The 23,171-nt window shown below is 44.5% G+C and overlaps 1 protein-coding gene across 6 annotated transcripts; it reads left to right on the top strand.

Moving 5' to 3' along the window:
• Positions 1 to 7,354: 7,354 nt before the first annotated feature.
• LOC132215913 (alcohol dehydrogenase class-3) lies at positions 7,355 to 23,171 on the top strand. Of its 6 annotated transcripts, none has more exons than XM_059664930.1 (9): positions 7,355 to 7,459; positions 10,225 to 10,326; positions 12,365 to 12,506; positions 13,148 to 13,235; positions 18,500 to 18,719; positions 18,869 to 19,129; positions 20,625 to 20,760; positions 22,602 to 22,740; positions 22,871 to 23,171. In XM_059664930.1, exons 1-9 carry the CDS (start codon positions 7,448 to 7,450, stop codon positions 22,893 to 22,895), a joined length of 1,125 nt encoding a protein of 374 aa, XP_059520913.1. In that variant the 5' UTR covers positions 7,355 to 7,447; the 3' UTR covers positions 22,896 to 23,171. The 6 variants fall into 6 exon arrangements, 4 of the variants coding, with proteins under 4 accessions (XP_059520913.1, XP_059520923.1, XP_059520895.1 ...); XM_059664912.1 differs by lacking the exon at positions 7,355 to 7,459 and adding an exon at positions 7,506 to 7,813; XM_059664921.1 differs by lacking the exon at positions 7,355 to 7,459 and adding an exon at positions 7,508 to 7,744.

Genomic DNA, 23,171 nt, shown 5'->3' on the forward strand with positions numbered 1-23,171 from the left:
CCCATTGTCTTCACTAGCAGAGAAGTGCCAAAAAGGATCCCGGAACACTGGTGAACCTTGAACCCATGGCAAGGGCCAGAGTTACGCACCGACTGTCTAGTCCAGACAATGGGGGCTCAAGCTATTTCCTGATCAGAGAGTCTCAGAGTAAATCCTTCTAATATTTACTGACCTTTAGGATAGTCTGTCTGTTACTGCAATTGCCTGCCTAAGAGCTAGATGTGTATCTAAAATTGAATAAAAGGTTGGCAAGGCCTGGGCACCAGTGGGAGTCCTTTCTCTTGCATTGGGCTTGCCCACCCGGCCCCCAATATTTCCAAATTATTATTTCTTGTCTCCTCTCTTTCATTTGTGTGTGACCCCTCTTCCAGATCCTGAACCCTGAACCACGCGGGACATGGGGGAACATTCACAACTTATTATTCAAAGGAAATCCATTCTCTGTTAATATGTTTTTTTAATGTATCTTTATTGTTGAAAGTATTACAGATGTCTCCCTTTTCCCCTCCTATTAACCCTCACCCCCCCCCCCTGCCCCCCAGGCCTTGACCACACTGTTGTTTGTGTCCATGGATTATGATTATCCTATACAATAAAAGGCTAATATGCAAATAGACCGAACGACGGAACAACCAAACAACCAGTCACTGTGACGTGCGCTGACCACCAGGGGACGTGTGCAGGACATGGTGGGCGTTGGCCAGGCAGAATGGTGGGGCAGGTGAGCAGGGCACTGGTTGCTGTCATCAGAATGAGCCTCTGGTGGTTACTGAAAATTCTTCGCTCCCGCGTACCGTGGTCCTAGCCAGCGCTCACACCTGCTACCAGCACTGGCCCTGCTCACACCTGCTGCCGGAGCCGCCACTCACACCCACTGCCAGCACCGGCCCTGCTCGCACCCTGCAGCTGGCGCCAAAGCCGCCACTTGCACCCGCTGCAGGTGCCTAGAGCCGATCCCAATCACTCGGCACCATCAGTGGGTGCAAGTGGCAGCTGCCGGCCCTGATCACCCCTGAGGTCTTCTCCACCTCCCCCTGCTCCTGAGGGACAATAGGGGCAGCAGCCACCGCTTCCACCTGCTGACAGCACTGGCCCTGTTCACACCTGCTGCTGGTGTCAGCCCCAATCACTCTGTGCCATCAGCGGGTGTGAGCAGGGCCGGCACCATTAGTGCGTGGGAGCGGCGGCGGGAGCAGGGCTGCCAGCAGACAGAGGACCGGGGCCGTGGAGGGAGGGGCCAGGCAGGGGTGCAGAGGATGGGCTGAGACCCTCCCCTGGGCCTACCACAGCCTCGCTGCCCACACTTCCTTTCAAGGGGCATGAATTTGTGCACTGGGCCCCTAGTCCATAATCATAAAAGCGTAATATGCAAATTGACCAAACCACCGTCTGAATGACCTTCCGGATGAAGCTGGGGCTGCAGCTGTGGGTTGAGGCAGCCACAGCGGCTGCAAGGAAGGGACCAAGGCAGCCTCCAAGGCTGCAAGGGATTGAGGCAGCCGCCATGGCTGTGAAGGCCTATCTTGCACAAATTTCATGCATCGGGCCTCTAGTATGCATATAAATTCTTTGGTTAATCTCTTCTCAGCCCTCCTCCTTCCCTCTGAGATTCATCAGTCTGTGCCATGCTTCCATGTCTCTGGACCTATTTTGTTCGTCAGTTTATTTTGTTTTTTAAACCAAAAGGTCTTTTAAGGCTCCAAATGCTTTAGGAATTGTTGCCTGTCCTGTGAAAATAACCACCAAGAGGAATCTGCAATTCTGGTTGCCTTATTAAGAAGGTTTGACCTGATAATAATATTGTAAATGACATCTCTATATTCCTAAGCAGTCTTCTAATTGTTCTGACAAATTATAAAAGAATCATCAGCACTTTCCCTCTCTCCAATGTTCACCATGTGGAATTATTAACTGTTCCATAATAATGGGATAATTAAAAGCCCATGCCTTTGCTATAATTACTTTTTTAAATCTGAGCATCTGAATCTGTGTTTCATTTCTATTAATAAATCCATGGGTGATGGTACAAGTGGAAGCATGACAGGGAAAACAATTCTAGACCCAGCGTAAGAATTCACCCCAGGGAGAATAATGAGGGGGACCCACATAATCAGTCAGAGAGCTGCCCTCTGGTCCCCTTTAGGTCCTGAACCATATTGAGGACCCAATCTGGGTGTTCAGCATGGCAGAGCCAGGACAGCCTTGGTAAGGAACGCCTGTGCTCTTGGGCCCAACCTCACCTCTATGGCCACTACATTATTAGCCCACGAAGCAAGCACTTGGGGTGCTGCTGAGCAAAGTCCTGGGACAGTCACCTTGTTCACCTGATTGACACTCTCTTCCAGAATCAGACCTTTTGGTGAGATTCACATGGAACGTACGTTTCCTCACCCAGTGCCTATTATTGAAAGTTCCATCCCATGATCTTTTCTCGTCTTCCTTATTACAAATCTTACAACCTCATTCCTTTGAAGACCCTGATCACCTAACCGAATCGTTAATTACTACCTCTTAATCAATGTAGGTCCATACTTCAGAGTGTTTCATTCCTGTCAAAGAGATGTAATACTTAACGTTCTGTACCCCGGCAGGATTTTCCAAGTCTACCCCTACCAACTGCCAGAATATTGTTTTTAATATGTTTTTATTGATTTTTAGAGACCAAGGGGGAGGCATAGAGAGATAGAAATATTGATGAGAGAGAAACAGTTGCCTCCTGAACACCCCCTACTGGGGATCAAGCCCACAACCCAGGCACGTGCAGTGACCAGGAATCGAACTATAACCTCTTGGTTCATAGGTTGATGCTCAATCATTGAGCCACAGCAGCCAGGCACACCTGCTAGAATATTATGTAGAGCACCGTAAACCAAACTGAAATTCTCTGCCTCCTCCACAAATTGATCACAGGAAATGTCTCTGAGGGGTGGAAGTGCAGTAGGAGTGTGAGTCAATTGCTCAAGCAACTTACGGTGCCTTCAGAATCTTCTTGACAATGTTATCCTCCTGGGCATGTCCAGCCTTATAATTCTGTTTATCCAATAATACCCAGTCACGGTGAGAAACTCCAATAGCATAATTACCTAGTATGTCATCCCCAGGCATTTTTTAAAAATATGTTTATATGTTTTTATTGAGAGAGAGAGAGAGAGAAACACCAATGTGAGAGAGAAAATCAATCAGTTGCCTCCCATAGGCACCCTGACCAGGAACTGAAGCCACAACCTGGGCATGTGCCCTGACTTGGAATTGAACCAGTGACTTTTTGGTGCATGGGACGACACTCAACCAACTGAGCCTGGCATACCCAGGCATTTTTAATCAAAACCAAGAATAAAGCGAGCATGGCCTGCTCTTAAACTTGAGCTTTTCCATGATTCTAGTATTGGAGCTTGCAACAGGCTCCATACAACATTCTTTCAGTCGCTTAAAAACCATTCAGTCCATAAAAGGAAAGTATCAGAGTAGTTCTCACAGCAATCGAGACCAGGCAGACTTCTCTTGCTCTAGGTTCTATTCAAAGCTGGTTTTTTAGGTCACACTATAAACCGGTGAAAGCTGCCCAAAGATGGTGTTGCCCACGCTGGTTTCCTACTCATTAGCTGGTCCTCACTTCTCCCTTACACACAGACCCTGATTTTATCCAAGAGACACTCAATAATGAGCTCAGGGTAGGTGGTACTCTCCCTCGGCTCCAGAAGTTACACTATGATTGGTCTAATCCCATTCCCCTTTGCTAGGGACTGATTCGGGATTGACATATGACTCCATCCTGGTGAGTGAGACATTAGGGGAGATCTGCCTGAGGAAGAGGGGGTGAGGGAGTGATTTCCCTCTTGGTTTAAAAAAAAAAAAAAGCGTGGGGGAGGATAATGAGAAGACCCCTTCCTTCCTGCCTCTGGATGTTGTCATGTAAGGACATGACGGGCTGGAGCTGCAGGTGCCCTTTTGCAACCATGATGAGAAAGACAGGAGGGTGGCAGAGCAGCTGAACGAGAGCCCTGGCATCATTGAGCTGCAGAAGTCACCATTCTTTCATCAAACTGTCCAGCCCTTTTAGAAGCTAACAAATATCCCCACAGGCTTTGGATGAATGCACTTTATACTCTTCTGTGGTCCCCAAGGCTTTGCCTTCAGCACTTTTCATTCCAGGAAATCAGAGTTGGCTTTTTATTAACTGCTCCACCCCTGCATGCCTAGAGATACTCTACTCAGTCAACTGGATGTTCGCTGCCTTCAGCCTCAACCAGGTCAGATCATTAATTCCAGATGGACCCATTCGCCTGGTAGTCACAGAAATCAATTCTTGATCATTTAAAATAATAAAGAATGTATTAAGAGGAAATTGGGAAGCTCATAGAATTACCAAGAGGACTAGAAAATACTTTCAGAAATATACAGCTTGATAATATGTCCAAACCTTGCACACAGACCTTGCAGCAAATGATTGGTCACCATTTTGCTGGCCCTCGAGCCTCAGATGCTGCAGACTGAACCACCAATCCCACCCCTGGACATAGGACACCACCACTGGCTTGGCTGCCATTGCTGCCCCGGGAAATTAAATCGGAAGGAAGGAGGGAAGGAAGGAGGGAAGGAAGGAAGGGAAGAAGGAAGGAAGGAAGGAGGGAAGGAGGGAAGGAAGGAGGGAAGGAGGGAAGGGAAGGAAGGGAAGGAAGGGAAGGAAGGGAAGGAAGGGAAGGAGGGAAGGAAGGAAGGAAGGAAGGAAGGAAGGAAGGAAGGAAGGAAGGAAGGAAGGGAGGAAGGGAGGAAGGCTTTGCTTATTCTCCCTCCCATGCTCCATCACTCCCACTATTTGCCGGCTACTGCTTCACACTTCTTCCATTGTCCAGCCTAGAAGGGAAGGGAAATTTAGAGGAAAAGACTACACTTTACATGACCGGTACTGCTGCAATCAGATACTGATGTTCTTTGGGTGTAGCATCTTTGAAATACTGGAGTTCTTCCTGATTGGGGAACTTCTGTGAGTTTCACATAGAACCCCCTGCCCCATTCAGAATCTCCTACCTCCAATTTCTGTATCGGGATGATTCTTTCCACAACAGGCCAACTAAGGCTCTGCCTTCAGCCCTGGGCTTTCACCAGTCGCCTTACCTCTCCAGGTGGATCTCTTGGTAAAGTTCCTTTTAAGATGATCTAAACTTTATCCCTTTGCAGGGCGCACATTTGGTTCATGGAAAACACACTTGTGTCCTTGTCCCCACTAAACCCTGCTCTACTTCACTCTGTTACCAGACAGGCTGTTCTACATGCCTCTGGCCATACATTTACTTTCTTTGTTTCAAATACCAGACCTTGAGTCCTCCAGCTTCCAGAGAAAACATCTGAACCTTATTGAGTGGTTTTCTTCTCTTGGCTTCAGATAAGGGGGGAGTGCTTCCCTCATCCTCACCAGGAGGTAGAAAGGGCACATCCAGCACATGGACAGCTCTGTCCAGAGAGACCTTCCCTCCTGACCATTTCTGCCCTTCCCCACGAATTCTTTGCCCTCTCTTACAAACAGATGAGCTGATACCAGCAGTTGAAAGGTGCTGTGTCTTAGGGTGTCCTACATTAAGTAGTCGAGTGCCTGGCCTTAGAGTGTGGGGGTAATTTGGGTACCCATATTGCTTGGCCTTGGAATGTTTAGCCAAAACCGAGACAGTATGAAAAGTTGTCTTTGAATTTCCTGTTACATTTAATCATGGAATTATACCTTGCTCTTCTCCAGCCTGTCAGGTTTGCCAGAGGCTCCGGAGTTCCTGTCAGGAGAAGGTATGCTTAGGTTATTTACAAGAATGGATAACTCACAATATATTATTGCCTGCAAAAAAATACAAGGAAAATTCACTTCTTCAGCATCACAGAACCACCTTGAGGGAGTCTCTGACTCCCAATTCCATAATATGCGTTTATCTTGAAAAGTAACAAGGAAAACTGCACAACACAAACTGCATTCAGTTTGGAGCTGCAGCTGCAAATTAGACGGCCACCTTCTCTGTATGCCATGCCTATGAAGGAGAAAGGACTTGATGGGTGGCTTTGTAACCTCGGTATTGAACAGCATTAGTATCAACCACTTCTGGCTCCCTCTTGTTCAACCCATCAGGGCTTTCTTCAGTTCAGACAGTTTTCTGTTCCAATTCATGGCGGCTCCAGCAAGGGCTGTCTTTGCCTCTCTAATGAAGTATGTACTCAAACAATGCCTACAAGAGCTGGGGCGGGGGGGGGGGGGAGTTCCCCTCAAAAGGTAGCAGACATTTATGGCTTCATGAATGCCTCCCTTCAATTCGCTCAGTATTTATCTTCCTTGTGAGCACTAAGAAATCTGCTTCAACTTGTTTGAAATCTGCTCGACTATGACGACTGTACACTTCCTTGCCTGTTAGAAAGTCCAAAATGACAGGTCATTTTCACCTAGTAAATCTGTCAGTTCAAAATAAACTGAGCTATTTTCTTAGGAGGCAGAATTACATACAAGTTAGAACTGTCCCTCATTGCTTCCCGTCTTCTGCTGGCTGAAATGGGGAAAAGTAGGTCAAGAATTTAACAGTCTGCTTCCAAGTGATACCTGGCGTTTGAGGCTCTACAGCACTTCTGCACGTTGCTGCTACACTCATTGTATGATCTGTATTTGGAAAAATACCTGTCTCCTACCTGGTCAGCTTATTTCCAATGCAGTGCACACTCGCAAATTCTCTAAAGGGGCTGAGGGCCTCTAATTTCACCTTATAACAAGTTTACCCTTCTCACAGAAAGTAGATGGGATTTACAAATCTACTTGTCATTCCTGCCTATGGTTTTTTTAAATATACTTTATGACAGGGGCAGCTGGAATAGGAGCCGAGGACATTTCCCGAATGGGTCCCCCGTCCTTTGCGTCCTTTGCTCATTCTCACGCTCAGCTTCCTCTCGATGGAGAATCTTGAAGGGCTTTCTCTTACTCATCTTGCATCCTCAAGACGTAGCAGTGCACACAAAGTTCCGGGGAGCACGAAGCCCAGGCAGTCCTCCCGGTTCTCACGTGCTCCCGGTGGAATTCCTGGTCCCTCGCCTCCCACATCGCCCCCTGGAAAGGCTTACCTACGCTGCCTCGGCTACAGGAAACCCTGTCCTGGCACACACGGTGGGCGGCCAGGCGTGCGGACAGCCAGGAAGCCGCCGCTACCCCGCCTCGCCCACACCCCGCTAGCCTCCGGACCAGACCTCGCGCGACCGCTAGACCTCGCAGCCTCCCGCCCATCCCTCCCGACCCTCGCAAACCCCGCCCCACGTCCCGCCCCGCCCCCCGGCGCCGGAGGAGGCGGGGCCACGCCGAGCGCAAGCCCCACCCACGCTGCGCCTGCGCCACGCCCCCTGCGTCGGGCACACGCCCCGCCCACGTCCCGACGGTGCGCCCGCCCCGGATGCGCGCCCGTGCTGGTCCGCGCTGACCCGCGCAGAAGGCATGGCGAACCAGGTACCGTAGGCCCTACCGCGGGCCCGAGTCCGAGGATGCGGGGCGGGGAAGCATAGCCTGAACCCGGGCCGCTGGGAACCGGAGCCGAACGGGGCCTCGGAGGAGGGGTTCGCGGGAAGGAAGCTGTGTTCCGCCTCCTTCCTGGGGAGGGCTCTGCGCTCTGGGCAGCTGGAGCGGAGCGGGAGACCGGGGGCGGGGGCCAGGGTGGTCGGTGCGTGTTCCGGTGAAATGGCCCGAGGCCGCGCTTGGCCTGTGCAGAGAGCACGGCAGGCCCTTCTGTTCAAGGTGATTTCGTTCATAAAGGGGATGAGAGGCCGTAGGAGCTGCACCCCCGCTGGTATTGATTGGCATCTGGTAAGATGAGATGCCTAGTCCGTCGTTTTGCGCGAAGTCGCAGAACCGATCCAGGTCTTACTGTGACTTGCCCAGGGTCATACTTGCGGGTGCAGAATTGTAATTCCTGTTATAGATGTGGAAGTGGGGCAGTTGCCATAGTGGGGGGCTGGAGAATAAACCACATATGGATGGACTATTCCTGTTGCTCCAGATCTCAGGTGTGCGATATGACTTCGTTGTTGATATTCTTCATTGGACCTTTGAGGTTTACGGGACGTTGAGGTGAAAAGGATTCCAGTGCAGAGTCTGAATTTTCTGTACCATCAGATTTAATATCTACGTTTCAACTTTAAAAGCAGAATTTCGCCCTAGCCGACTTGGCTCAGTGGATAGAGCGTCAGCCTGCGGACTGGGGGGGGGGGGGGGGGGGGGGAGGTCCTGGGTTGATTCGGACCAAGGGCACATGCCTGGGTTGCGGGCTTGGTCCCTGGTAGGGGGCGTGCAGGAGGCAGCTGATGAGTGATTCTCTCTCATCTTTGATATTTCCATCTCTCCTTCTCCCTTCCTCTCTGAAATCAATAAAGAAATATATATTTTTTTTAAAAAGCAGAATTTCTCCCCTCGCCAACTTACACAAGCCACTCATCCTATATAATCCTCTGTAATAAAGAGCTAATATGTTAATTAGACCAGATGGCAGGACGACCTTCCTGAGGACTTTCCTGACCGACCAGTGGGCTGGGGGCGGGGCCAAGAGGCAGCCGGGGCTGCTGGGAGGGCCAAGCCCCTTGCACGAATTTTGTGCATCGGGCCTCTAGTCTCTCTATATAGTTTAACTCTCCTTTCCCCTCCACTCTTTGTTTCACTGCTACTAATAAGTACTAACTTATTTTTGCAAAGCTACCCTGTGCCAAAGAGAATGAGTATTAGGGGCTTCATATTCATTCTCATTCACCCTTCACAATTACACTGTATGTAGGTGTTTTATCACCATTTGTAACTCTTCTTCTCCTTCAGTATCCCAGCTAAACACGATGCTTTCTCAAACTCACTACCAAAGTTACACTCTTTCTCCACTTTTCGAATTCTGTAGCACTTTGTGCCTCTCCCTTTAAATCACACTTTCTGTAATTATTGACTTTCCAGTCTGTCTCCTATAAACCCAGTGGCTTTCAACCTTTATTCTACCAACTTGTTTCATAACCATTATGTAAACTGTTGGAAATCTTCCCTGTTACATTTGATTCTCCGGGAATGGAGGGGTGTACTAGAATCTTTAAGGCAACATTATGCTATAGAAATATAATACAATTCACATATGTAATCTTAACTTTTCTATTAGTCATATTAAAAAGCATTAAAATTGTGTTAAAATTTAATCCAACATATTGAAAATACTATCTCAACATGTAATCAATATTTTAAAATATTATTGAAGTATTCTTACCTTTTTTTGTACTAAGTCTTCAAAATCTTACAGCTTAACTCAGTTCAGACTGGCCATTTTTCAAGTACTCAGTAGCCACAGGTGGCAAGTGAATACTGTATTGGATGGCACAGTTAAAAAGGATAGGAATAGCCTGGCCTGCTGGTGTTGCTCAGTGGTGGAACAACCTGGGTATGTGCCCTGATGGAGAATCGAACCTGCCACCTTTTGGTGTACGGGACAGTGCTCCAACCAGCTGAGCCACACCAGGGTGATAGGTATGGTTTTTTAAAGTTCCCCCATTCTGGTACTCCTTACATTCCTTCCCATCCTGTGGTTTTGTACTACACCAGTGTTACTTACACCAACCTGAACAAAAGAATTTTACAGGGTACGTGTTAAGCATTCAGATTCCTTGGGCCCTATGCCAGACCTACTGAATCAGATTCTCTTAGACCTGTATTCTTTACCTGCTCCTGTAGAATGTCATTAAGTATTCCATGAATAAAACTTTTCAACCGGAAGAGGCTTTTATATCTGACCAAAGGTCATCTAAGTTAAATACTTTAATGAATATTACTTATACAAAATCTAAGAAACAGGCAAAACAATTCTCCATATCACTTAGAGGTACATGTTTCCTTTTTTTTTCTTTTATTAATATATATATTTTTTTATTCCAGAGAGGAAGGGAGAGGGAGGGAGAGAGAGATAGAAACATGAATGTTGACAGATAGTCATTGATCAGCTGCCTCCTGCACACCCCCTACCAGGACTCAAGCCCACAACCCAGGCATGTGCCTTGATCAGGAATCGAACCCTGGACCCTTGAGTTCAAAGGCTCTATCCACTGAGCCAAATCGGCTAGGGCAGTACATGTTTCTTTGTGAATCTTTAATATGCTTCCTAAGATTCGCATTCATCAGTATCTAAATTAACTAACAAGCTGTTCATTATTCGTTCAGGTGAATAAACAACTTGCTCTTTTTCCCCCCCGTTTCAGGTGATCAAGTGCAAGGCAGCGGTTGCCTGGGAGGCTGGAAAGCCTCTCTCCATCGAGGAGGTAGAGGTGGCACCCCCAAAGGCTCATGAAGTTCGAATTAAGGTAACGTTACATCTAAGGCAATGGAAAAAGAAGACTTAACAATTAGGTCTCTGGATAGATTAATACTCTTGAGTTCTGCAGAGGATAAATCCCAAAGGAGAGTGTCGAGAACAAGGTATTGAAAGTCCTCCAAGCACAGAATCACAACATCCTCCTCTTATTTTATCCCTCTCTCCTCTGCAGCACTCCTCCCATCTTTTAGCTTTGATGTTGGGCTGAGCAGCCTTCCCCAGGGATCACTGCAGTTTATTTCCGTAGCCTAGGTTTAAGGTGACTTTGACAGATGTGTCCCCTTTCTGCTGATCCCATAACTTAAAATGTATGGTGACACATTAGGAACAAAAGAAAAAGAGATGGTGTTTAGTTTTGTTAGGTGAGACTTCAAATAAGATTTGGGAAGAGGCTCCTGATCAACTGGAGCAACAACCCAGTAAAGTCATCTTGACTAGAGAGCTTTAAATACTGACCCTTGCAGACAGGGCCCGAGTTCCAGGGATGCATTCATTATCCCAGTGCTGCTTAAAGAAGCTATCCTAGGAGAGAGGCATAGTTCACAAGGCCACCAGCTCGGTGTTTTTAGCTTTCTTCTCTGTTTTGATGTAAAATTAATGGTTTAAAGTAGTGACCTTTGCCCTGGCCCGTGTGGCTCAGTTGGTTGGGCATCATCCCATGCACCAGGAGGTCACCGGTTCAATTCCCAGTCAGGGCACATGCCCAGGTTTCTGGCTTGATCCCCAGTAGCAGGTGTGGCCGATATTAGGCGCTCACATTGATGTTTCTCTCTTCCTGTCCCTTCCTCTCTAAAAAATCAATAAAAATATTTTTTAAAATAAACTAGTGACTTCTATTTTTTTTTTATTATTTTTTAAAATATATTTTATTGATTTTTTACAGAGAGAGGAAGGGAGAGAGATAGAGAGCTAGAAACATCGATGAGAGAGAAACATCGATCAGCTGCCTCCTGCACATCTCCCACTGGGGATGTGCCCGCAACCCAGGTACATGCCCTTGACCGGAATCGAACCCGGGACCCCTCAGTCCGCAGGCCGACGCTCTATCCACTGAGCCAAACCGGTTTCGGCAAAAATAAACTAGTGACTTTTAAATAAAATTAACATCCTAGAAAAATCAGCTCTTTTTTTGCTATAAATTGGAGTAAACGTCCCCGGTCCTACCTCCAAACACACAGCACATAAATACGTACTGACTCATGCTCCCAGGGACCACACATATCAGGTCAAGAAGCACAAATAACTTTTCAAGGTCCTTTTCAACCCAGACCCAGAAATCTGAAATATTTTAATAGTTAAGTTCAGAAACTAACCTGGTTGTGATTTTGCCACTGAAAAAGAAAATGTCCTGGCTGTATTGTTCCGGGCACACTGAGTTCAGCTGTCTTTCCTGGCATTGCCAACAAATAGCAAAGAATGTTACATTGTAAGTGGGTATGTCAGTGAGAAGCAGAGAAGTATAAATACACTCTAAGACTTTTTCTTTGTGCTTTTTTAGTGGTTTGGAAAGACAACATACTTAAAAGAGATAGGGATAAAGGGCTTATTTAAGCAAAATTTGTGTGTGTGCTAAAAGGGAGTTGGTTCCACTAAAAGCTCTGAGTTTTAGTGCAGACCAAGCAGACTGGCATATTTCAGAAATAATCCATAGGTTTTTAGAAATACCATTTCCCAACAGTCATGAAGAGCCCAGCAGTGAAATGGCTTTGCACACAGGTGCTCTTCCTCTTCACCTTGTTTGCTTTGTCTTGCTAATATGCACTGAAAAGGAGAATAGATGTGCCATCTTTCACTGAATATAAATACTCTAGCCCTTTAATGTACTACTAAGAAAAGGCTACCAATTCTAGTTGTTAAGATGTCATCTATTTGTAAGCATATACTGATTTAGAGAGGTTAAAGTATGAAAGAAAAGTATCTTGGAATCAATGGAATATATTAAAATAAAAGGGCCTTTCCTTTGACCAATGCCTCACTGAGTCGCATGCACACACACTGAAATGCTCTTTATTTGAATATCCTGATAGATTATTGCCACTGCAGTGTGCCACACTGATGCCTACACCCTGAGTGGGGCTGATCCTGAAGGGAGTTTCCCAGTGATCTTGGGACACGAGGGTGCTGGAATTGTGGAAAGTGTTGGCGTAGGAGTTACTAAGCTAAAAGCAGGTAAGAGGGTATTTGAACCACTTATTTTATACCCCCATAGGGATATAACATTTCTGATCAGCTACACATTGTTTATTTATGAACAAATTATCACCTAAGAAAGTTGTGAAGATTGATTTTATTCCTCACCCAGGAAGCATAAATACAGGGTGGGCAAAAGTAGACTGCAGTTGTTTGTCTGGAAAATAATACAATAACTAATAAATAATACAAGAATAAACTGTGTTTCCCATAGTCACAACTGTAAAACTACTTTTGCCCCCCCCCCGCCCCCCCATATTTGATGGGGTTTTTTTCCCTGATTTTGCAGACTGTTGTTCATCTGAAACTGTTAAAAACATTTCCGAAGTCAGTTTCTAAGCAAGAATTTTTATATATGCATCAGTGAGTCAGTAGTTTGAGGCACATGACTCCTTGTACTCCAGTTATTAAAAGTTTCCTTTAGTCAAAATTCTGAAACTTTTATTTTTGCAGAGTCAGGCATTGTCTGAATGATGTTATGTAGGTGAAGTTCTAAGCCTTGAAGAGGTTAACTTTCAAAGACGAATGAGCTGACAGGAATAGGAATTTGCAAGGGCTGATACATTCATTAGAAATAGATGCTATGCATCGAGGATAATGTCTTTGTATTTATTTTCCAGGTGATACTGTCATCCCGCTTTACATCCCTCAATGTGGAGAATGCAAATTTTGTCTAAATCCTAAAACAAACCTTTGCCAGAAAATAAGGTCAGTATCTTTTTATTTTATTTTTAAAACAAGATTCGTTTTTTAAATGATAATAATAAGTGTGTGGCAATTTATACAGACCATTCTACATGAATTATTTCAATCCATCTTTATGGCAACCTCACTGTCATCATTAGTATCCCAGTTTTCATAGATGAGAAAGTTAAGACTCAGAAATTAAGTGGTTTTCCAAGTATCATCAGCTATTAAGAGAGAAAACTGAATTTTCTGAACTCAGTCTCTTTCCATAACACTAGGCTAAGTTTTCTAACATCATATATAATAAGGAGGGACATGCTTATGAAATTAAATGAAATCATTTGTATGCCATTTTATTATCCATGAAATCGAAATCAAAGTAATAAAACTTACTTCAGCACACGCCCCCCACCCCCACCCGCACCCCACGTGGCTCAGTAGTTGAACATCAACCTATGAACCCGAAGGTCACAGTTTGATTCCTGGTCAGGGCATATGCCCAGGTTGTGGGCTTGAGCCCAGTGTGGGGCATGCAGGAGGCAGCTGATCAATGATTCTTTCTCATCATTGATGTTTCTGTTTGTCTCTCCTTCTCCCTTCCCCTGAAAATATATGTTTTTAAAAAAAAATTTCATAAGGTTACTGGGAAGACTACAAGAGATAACATGACCCCTTAACACGGGAAAGGTAGTCACTTTATTGTAGTAGGGTAACAGGTCTTAAAGAACTACTTCTTTAAGGCAGTTTATGATCTTTTTGTATTTGTATCCATTTTTGTTTTCTTTTTATTGAGGTAGAACAGACATAATAAAGTATTTAAAGTATACAGATCTCAAGTGTACAGCTCAATCTATTTTTATGTATGTACATACCTAATGGTTATAACCATCACCCAGATCAAGAAAGAGAACCCTTCCAGCACCCCACAGAGTCCTCCATGTCCCTTCCAAGTCACCACCTGCCTCCTTCAACGGTAACCTCTATTCTGATTTCTTTCTCTATAGAACTTCATATGCATTATGTGCTCTTCCGTCTGGTTTCTTTCATTCACAATGTCTGGGAGATGTATCCAGTTTGCTCAGTCATATTCCATTCCCAGTATCACTACCTTCTCTTTGGTGTTATGCAAAGTGCTGAGATCTCAGAAAACCTCTGCATATTGTTCTTGGATTCCCAAAGAAATAATCCAGAGGACTGGCTATGAAAGACATGAGTTTATTAGGACTTACACGCACACCAATGGCGCTGACACCAGTGAAGTTGAATCACTAAGTCACTTCCGGCCTACAGACAGGCCACTCCAGAGGCGGGCTGCCGGCCAGTGCTATTATCTCACCACCACCTAGACTTTCCCAACACAAGGTTTTATAGAGTCAGAAAACAGAGAAAAATAGAACATGCAGAAGGAGGGGGATGGGCCTGGAGAGATCAAAACACTTCTTGCCTGAGGAGCTGACCAGGCTTCCAAGGTCTCACAGTCAGCTTACTAATGGACTTCATTGTCTTCCCACATGGTGTGTGTGAGGAGGGTGTGGGGGGGGGGGGGGGACGTTAGACCATGGAGAGGGGCCCTTGTTCCCATTTACCCCACAGGTATTTCCTAGAGCTGGAATGCTAGTCATAGGGTACACTCCCACCAGCTTTATACGGGAGATCCCTTTGTCCTTGCATTTGTTTTCTAATGCCATTGACAAAATTAGTTCATATTTTTGGAAAACAAGAGTCCATCCTATCTAATAATAGACAAACATGGTAATTAACCATACCTCCCCTACGCTTCCCATTGGCTAATCAGGGCGATGTGCAAATTAACTGCCAACAAAGATGGCGGCGGGCAGCTGGAGCGAACATGAGGCTTGATTGCTCCAGTGATGGAGGAAGCGAAGGTTCCCCGCCTGCCGTGGCCCAGCTCTGAGCTCCGGATGCAACAATGTTGCAATTATAGAAGCTAAACAAACCCAGATACCTGCTTTCAGCCAGCCACGGCCTCAGAGCTGGAGCCGGCTCTCAACTCCAGTGACAGCTATAGAAGGTAAATAAATCCCAGAATAAAAGAAAAAAGAAAAGAGGCTGGGAGCTTCAGTCGCCCGCCAGCCTGAAAACGGCCCTCAGCCCCTCACCCAGACTGGCCAGGCACCCCAGTGGGGACCCCCACCCTGAAGGGGGTGTGACCAGCTGCAAACAGCCATCAGCCCCTCACCCAGGCTGGCCAGGCACCCCAGTGGGGACCCCCACCCTGAAGGGGGTGTGACCAGCTGCAAACAGCCATCAGCCGTCATCCAGGCTGGCCAGGCACCCCAGTGGGGACCCCCACTCTGAAGGGGGTGTGATCAGCTTGCAAACAGCCATCAGCCCCTCACCCAGGCTGGCCAGGCACCCAAGCGGGACCCCCACCCTGATCCGGGACACCCTTCAGAGCAAACCAGCCGGCCCCCTCCCGTGCCCCAGGCCTCTATCCTATATAGTAAAAGGGTAATATGCAAACTGACCCTAACAGCAGAAAGACTGGGAATGACTGGTCACTATGATACATACTGACCACCAGGGGGCAGACGCTCAATGCAGGAGCTGCCCCCTGGTGGTCAGGGCGCTCTCGCATGGGAGGAGCTCTGCTCAGCCACAAGCCAGGCTGATGGCTCCCAGTACAGCAGTGGTGGTGGGAGCCTCTCCAGCCTCCTCAGCAGCGCTAAGGATGTCTGACTGCAGCTTAGGTCTGCTCCCCGCTGACAAGTGGACTTCCCCCGAGGGCTGCCGGGCTGCCAGAGGGATGTCTGATTGCCATCTTAGGCCCAATCCCCCGGGGAGCAGGCCTAAGTGAGCAAGTGGTCACCCCCGAGGGGTCCCAGACTGCGAAAGGGCACAGGCCAGGCTGAGGGACCCCCTAACCCCCGAGTGCACAAATTTTTGTGCACCGGGCCTCTAGTGTGTTTTATAACATAAATCCAATTACTTTGGGCAAAGCTAGAACAAAAAGAAATTATTTTCAAAGGGAATTTCAAGCAGCCTGGAAAATTTTGTGACACCTCAAATATAATGATGGTAGTGGGCTTTCTATGGCTTTCTGGTACCATGTAGAGCAGGGGTCCTCAAACTTCGGCCCGCGGGCCACATGCAAATACAAATATTGTATTTGTTCCCGTTTTGTTTTTTAACTTAGAAATAAGTTATGTGCAGTGTGCATAGGAATTTGTTCATAGTTTTTTTTAAAACTATAGTCCGGCCCTCCAATGGTCTGAGGGACAGTGAACTGGCCCCCTGTTTAAAAAGTTTGAGGACCCCTGATGTAGAGGGACGAGTCCTTCCAAAGATTACATGCATCCTACATCACTTCTTGTGTGTGCGCTCCTCTGGGGAAAAGTGATTACATATTCAGGAGGGCTAAGCAAGCAAGTAGCTCTCGTGAAGATATGACATTTATAGTGGAGCTTTGTCACCTATTGCTCTTTGTTTCTGGTCATATTTCTGTTTTTCTCTCAAAGAACTTGTATTTACTCTTGAATCCAGAGGCAATACATTTCTCTTCATTTGTGTATTTATTTATTCATATATATTCCAAAGGATTTGTCTAAGAGTGTACCTCAAATTGTTACCTGGTGGGGTCTGGGCCCAGAGTGGGTCTGCAGGTCTGCCTTGAGCTGGCTGGTAGCATGTGAGTTCTTGACTTCATGCAGGAAAGATTTCCTAACAGGAGTCCAGGTGATTTTGAGAGTACATTAATTAAAACTGGTGACAGTGAAACGAAGGAAGAGTTAAAGGTAGAAGCAGCAACAGGAAAGAGATTAGGCAGAGCTGCTTTGGCTCACTGAGAAATAGAAATCACAGTCAAAGAAGTGAGCCAGGGAGGGGCTGCTGTTAGTTAGCTCACTGGAAAGTCAGAGAAAAGGGGGCCTTGGAGACAGGTTCAGGGGGTGAGCCCAAGATGAGATGCCGCTGCCCGCTGCTCCCTTGGTGGCAACTCTTGTAGGTCCCTTAGAGTTTAGAAAAAGAGCAGAGATGCAAGGCACAGGCATGCTATAGTGAGGGCACTGTTGCTCCTTTGTTTTGAGGTGTTTTATCTTTAGCCAGTGGAAATCCAAGTGGAGGTCTCAGAGGGGGTCTTAACAGGATATTCACTAGCTTTCCAGGTGTGTCCTTCAATATGTTGATCCATCAAAATGTGTATATGGAGGGGTCAGGGTTCTTTTCTGGTTAGTTTCATTTTAAAACTAATTCATCGGAGAGGGACTGGGATGAGGCCACGCTTCCCCAAGACGGTCTGGAGTGTGTAAACCATTTGCTCCTAAGTGCCCTTGGTTAGGGAAGGTAAAACCTTGTGATTCATTAGCTGGCTGTAAATTGCTCAAATTGTTTTGCCTTGTTTAATTATTTTTGTCTCAGTTTCCCATATTCTGCTTCCCTAGCTTCTTACTACTATGCTTTAAAATTATAGTGTTTGTTTTTATTAACATTAAAAAATATTTATTAAGCACTCTGTGCCAGGCTCAGTGCTAATGCTTTACATAACATCTCATTTGATTTTTATTTTATTTTATTTTAGCAATCTATGAGAAAGAATTGTTCTCTGCATTTTCTAGGGAGGAAACTGAAAGTCCAGTTTCACACAGGATTTGAGCCCAAGTGTGTCTGACTTTAGGGCTCATCCTCCTAGACAAGACACTATATCACCTATATGTTTAGATTATCAAAAGTAAATTTTGCTAACATATATCGTATTGGTTGCCTTTGTGAGTTTGCTCTCCCACCTCCATCCCTGTTACTGTAACCAACTACACAGGCAAAAAACTAAGTGAACAGAGAAAGTAACTTGAATCCTTGAGGATTGCTACACTTTTGAAAAGGCCTGCTGAAAGATCTAAATTAGCCAGTTTGGCCATCTGTTTTCCTTAGCCAAATGGATCATTGCATGTGGTCTCTGCTTGTGTAGATGCTGGGTTTAGCTTGATGCTTTATGAAGTTACATTTGCTCACAGAGTGTTATGATGGAATTTTAAAATAATTTTATCTGATCCATAAGTTGTGCCTGTTAAAATCATTTCAATACTCTGACAGTAAGATCCAGAAGAATATTGAATGTTGGAAAAGATGTGAGGTTATAAATCTTTCACAAGTTTCCCTATTGTTGAAAGAGATAACTGATTAATACATACATTAGAAATTGGACTTTTGGCCTTAGCACACTTTCTAATTATTTATATTAGTTGTTATTTTTAAAAGTAATTCTTTTTCTTATGGGTTTTAGGGAACCTAATTCTATCCTGCCTTTTTCCTTCTCTTGTTTTCTTCAGAGTCACTCAGGGGAAAGGTTTAATGCCAGACGGCACTAGCAGATTTACTTGCAAAGGAAAGAAGATTTTACATTACATGGGAACCAGCACGTTCTCTGAATACACAGTTGTGGCTGACATCTCTGTTGCTAAAATTGATCCTTTAGCACCTTTGGATAAAGTCTGCCTCCTGGGTTGTGGCATTTCCACTGGCTATGGTGCTGCTGTGAACACTGCCAAGGTAAGTGTTGGCCTGGCTTTTAGCTCCCACCTTCTAATTTGATACAACAAAACTTTGCTGAAATAATTAAATTGGTCCGATCTGTAAGAAACCTAGTGATTTTCTTGACTCTTATGGAAGCAGTACCTCATAGACTGTCTTACTATTAGGTGGAGCCTGGCTCTACTTGTGCCGTCTTTGGCCTCGGAGGAGTTGGATTGGCGGTTATCATGGGCTGTAAGGTGGCGGGTGCATCCCGGATCATTGGTGTGGATATCAATAAAGATAAATTTGCAAGGGCCAAGGAGTTTGGAGCCTGTGAATGTATCAGCCCCCAGGACTTCAGTAAACCCATCCAGGAAGTGCTCGTTGAGATGACCGATGGGGGAGTAGACTACTCCTTTGAGTGTATTGGTAACGTGAAAGTCATGGTAAGTATGCTTGGTTGGCTTCATTCCTTTCTCTCTCTCTCTCTCTCTCTCTCTCTCTCTCTCTCTCTCAGTAACCCTTTTTTTCTAATATATTTTTATTTATTTCAGAGAGGAAGGGAAAGGGAGAGATAAAAACATCAATGATGAGAGAGAATCATTGATCAGCTGCCTGCTGCACACCCCCTACTGGGCATGTGCCCCACTCTGGAATGAAACCATGACCTCCTGGTTCATAGGTCAGTGCTCAACCACTGAGCCTCGCCCTACTGGGTTGTAACTGCTTTTTTAATGTAATTTTCTTAAGATTTAAAGTTTTATTTTTGTAAAGGAGAAGTCTCTTGATAAGAATTATTCTAATAGAAGAAAGGAAAAATAATGATTTGAACTACAAATGGGAAATGACATGAGTGGCTCAGGGAAGGATGAAGAAAAATGTTTCTTTGCCTTCCATGCATGCTGGATCTTAGAGAATGTCTGCTTCAGTGGAGGCAGAGTGATGCAGTTGTAGAGAGCATGCGCTTTGAAGGTGGATAAACATCCACATGCTCAGTCAGTGACCCTGAACAATGACTTCTCTAAATCTCAGTTTCCTCATATGTAAAATACAGACAGTAAAGCCCCTACTTGATACAAAGTAGACATTCAGCAAAAGTGTCAGTATTACTTCTTTGCCTACTTCTTTTATTAAAGTCTTTAGAATTTTGAGCTGGTATTTACTTTTAAAAATGGACAGCAAGTAAAAGCTTTAAATCCTTTCCATTGGTGTCACTATATAGCCAAGTTAATAAATTTCTTTTATTTTTTTCTTTCTTTTTTCTTTTTTTTTTTTTAAGGGGAGAATGATAATTTTTATTTTTTTAAATATATTTAATTGATTTTTTTACAGAGAGGAAGGGAGAGGGATAGAGAGTTAGAAACATCGATCAGCCCTAACTGGTTTGGCTCAGTGGATAGAGCATGGGCCTGCAGACTGAAAGGTCCCAGGTTCAATTCCGGTCAAGGGCATGTACCTTCGTTTGCGGGCACATCCCCAGTAGGAGGTGTGCAGGAGGCAGCTGATCAATGTTTCTCTCTCATTGATGTTTCTGACTCTCTATCCTTCTCCCTTCCTCTCTGTAAAAAAATCAGTAAAACATATTTAAAAAAAAAAAAAAGAAACATCAATCAGCTGCCTCCTGCACACTCCCTACTGGGGATGTGCCCACGACCAAGGTACGTGCCCTTGACCGGAATCAAACCTGGGACCCTTGAGTCCGCAGCTGACACTCTATCCACTGAGCCAAACCGGTTAGGGCAATAAATTTCTTAAAGAAAGTAAAATTGTTCAATGAAAGTAAATGCAGTAAGCATTCTACTTGATCATTTTCCTGCCGTTTTTTTAGAAAGCTTTGTGAAGCCACTCTCTCTTTACCCCTCTCCCCCAGAGTTTCTGGGGAAGCAGATATCCTCGGCAAAATGCACTGACTTCTGTGATTTGGTTCATCTCTGCCTGCAGAGAGCCGCGCTGGAGGCCTGCCACAAAGGCTGGGGCGTCAGCGTGGTGGTAGGAGTCGCTGCTGCCGGTGAAGAGATCGCCACTCGGCCCTTCCAGCTCGTCACAGGACGCACATGGAAAGGCACCGCCTTCGGAGGTGATTGTTGGATGGGATGGCACATTTTCTCACTCATTTCTATTTGCAGAGTTTTAATTGCAGGCCAGTTTTCTTGGTTTAACAACAATTTTCACGGGCTGCTTCTCATACTGAGTTGTTGTATACAAAGTTATTTTAATAGAAGAGTTTCACACTCAATCAGTATTTTCTCATGAAGCTCAAAGCCACATTTTACTCGGTAAAAGAAGAAAATTAATATTCTATAAATGAGGCCATCGCTGGGGGTAGGGCAGGTATGAGAACTTGTTTGCAGGCTAGGCAAACAACAGTCATCCACACTGTGTCATGTTGTGGAGTTAAATAGGTTACAGGCATTTTTTACTCATTTTTCTGAAGGGTGCAGTAGTCAATCATACCTCTGAAGAGTACTGATTTCAGCGTAACTAATATTAAATCAAACTGAAAACGTTAAATTAGACAAAACCTTATAACAAAATTAAAAAGCTGCCAGACTGATTATTTTTCCCTGGTATGATCCTAAAAAGTGCATGGTTGTTAACCTTTCGTGCGCCATAAGCCTCTAGATGCAAGGATGGTTTCCATTTTGGACACATGGCAGTTAACTGGTTAGGGTTGCCTACATTTTAATAGGTTTTTAAAAAAATATATTCTCATTATCCTCTTAGGAATAAGATCATATAGCATGAGCTTTGCATGATCTGTGTATCTGTTAACATCCACTACCTTATGTTATGCCTGCTTTTTTGAAAGTCAGAAGAAAAGATTCAGGAAATATGCTAAATTGAAGAATTTGGCCAAAGTTTTCCTTCTTTATACTAGAGAATTTGCTGTAGAAATGCCACGCTGACTAAACCCTCCCATCCTGGAAGTATGCTGAACTTGAGAATCTTAAAACAGACCTTTAAAGCCACACATGCAACTCAGAGGCATCCTCTCAGGATCCAGAGCTGAATTTGAAGGGCCTTCTAAGCCTGGGTGACTGAGCCAGGCCGGGTGGTAGGAACCTCTGACTGAAGCCTCGTCCTAGCTCAGTACTGTTTGGGAACTCAGCAGGAGCATTTGGGGCCCCGTGGTGTTCCTAAAACAGCGGTCGCCAACCTTCCGGGCCTCATGGACCACCAGTTGGTGACCACTGTCCTAAAATATGACCCACAGATGTAAATAGATGTTTTGGTCTAGAGTTGTAGATGTCTCAGTTTTAATAGGAGTTTTGAAAGAGAAAGAAAAAGCTCTCAGTTTGTAGGGGAAAAAATAATTAGTAGAGGATATAATGAGGGAGGTTTGGAAAAAGCTCAAAAGAGATTTGAAATCTGGTCCAAAGCATCCCGGCTTTAAAAAGTAGGAAGGCTAATTTGTTGTTTTATTGCTTCTTTCAATTACAAGTGAAAAATTAAAGCATCTGATTTTCTACTTTGCTTTCAGTTTCACAGTTTTCCTTTCTGAGTTGCTATCCCTATTCATTGTTGATTTAACACCAAAGAAAGAGTCACGTAGCACATCAATATTTTTCTTCCTTACATTTCATTATAATGGAAATCTCTGCTATTATGGACCTAAAAAATAAGCTTCTAAGACTTACAGAGTTCTATTCTGGGTAGTCAAAAGTCTCAATTGAAACTTAATGACATTTTAGTAAATCAATATAGAAAGAGGAAAGTACTAAAAAGTCATTTACTTTTTTCTTAACTAATATTCATTAAATTCTTTCTCATCTCTATGCTGATTTTGACGTTTTTCATTCCTATGTAATGAAAACATTTATTCTCTTAAATGTCTTTGTTTAACCCACAAAGTAATAAACATACTGTAGAAACTTGCTGGAAAAAAAAATTAATGAATAGATGTATGATTTCTTTTAGGATGGAAGAGTGTAGAAAGTGTCCCAAAGTTGGTGTCTGAATATATGTCCAAAAAGATAAAAGTTGATGAATTTGTGACCCACAATCTGTCTTTTGATGAAATTAACAAAGCCTTTGAACTGCTGCATGCAGGGAAGAGGTAAGCTGTACCTTAGGTTGTATATTATAGAATAAGTTTATGGAGGAAAAAGGATAAACATATCAATTTAATGTTCCTAAAAGAAAAGATATCATTCAAAACCTACATGTATTGTTTCTTTCTCTTACAGCATCCGGACTGTTGTGAAGTTTTAAATTCAAAAAAAAGAAAATATGTCCATCCTTATAACTGAATCATGTGAGCTGATTGGAGCAGCCAGACAAGCTGGGAGAAGCTCTTACAAGTTCACAGCCTCTTAGATGTTCAGTAACCTACTCTAGGGAATAATGTTTTCTGTATAATTAATATCTCTAATCAAGGGGAAGGCTAATACAGTCATAAATCTGTTTTCTAGACTCTCCTTATGAATAATTGTTAGCTCATTAAGGAATTTTTTAACAAAATTAAAGTAATTTCTGCATAAATGTTTA

This window comes from Myotis daubentonii, chromosome 1 (genome assembly GCF_963259705.1).
Source record: "Myotis daubentonii chromosome 1, mMyoDau2.1, whole genome shotgun sequence".
Taxonomy (NCBI): domain Eukaryota; kingdom Metazoa; phylum Chordata; class Mammalia; order Chiroptera; family Vespertilionidae; genus Myotis; species Myotis daubentonii.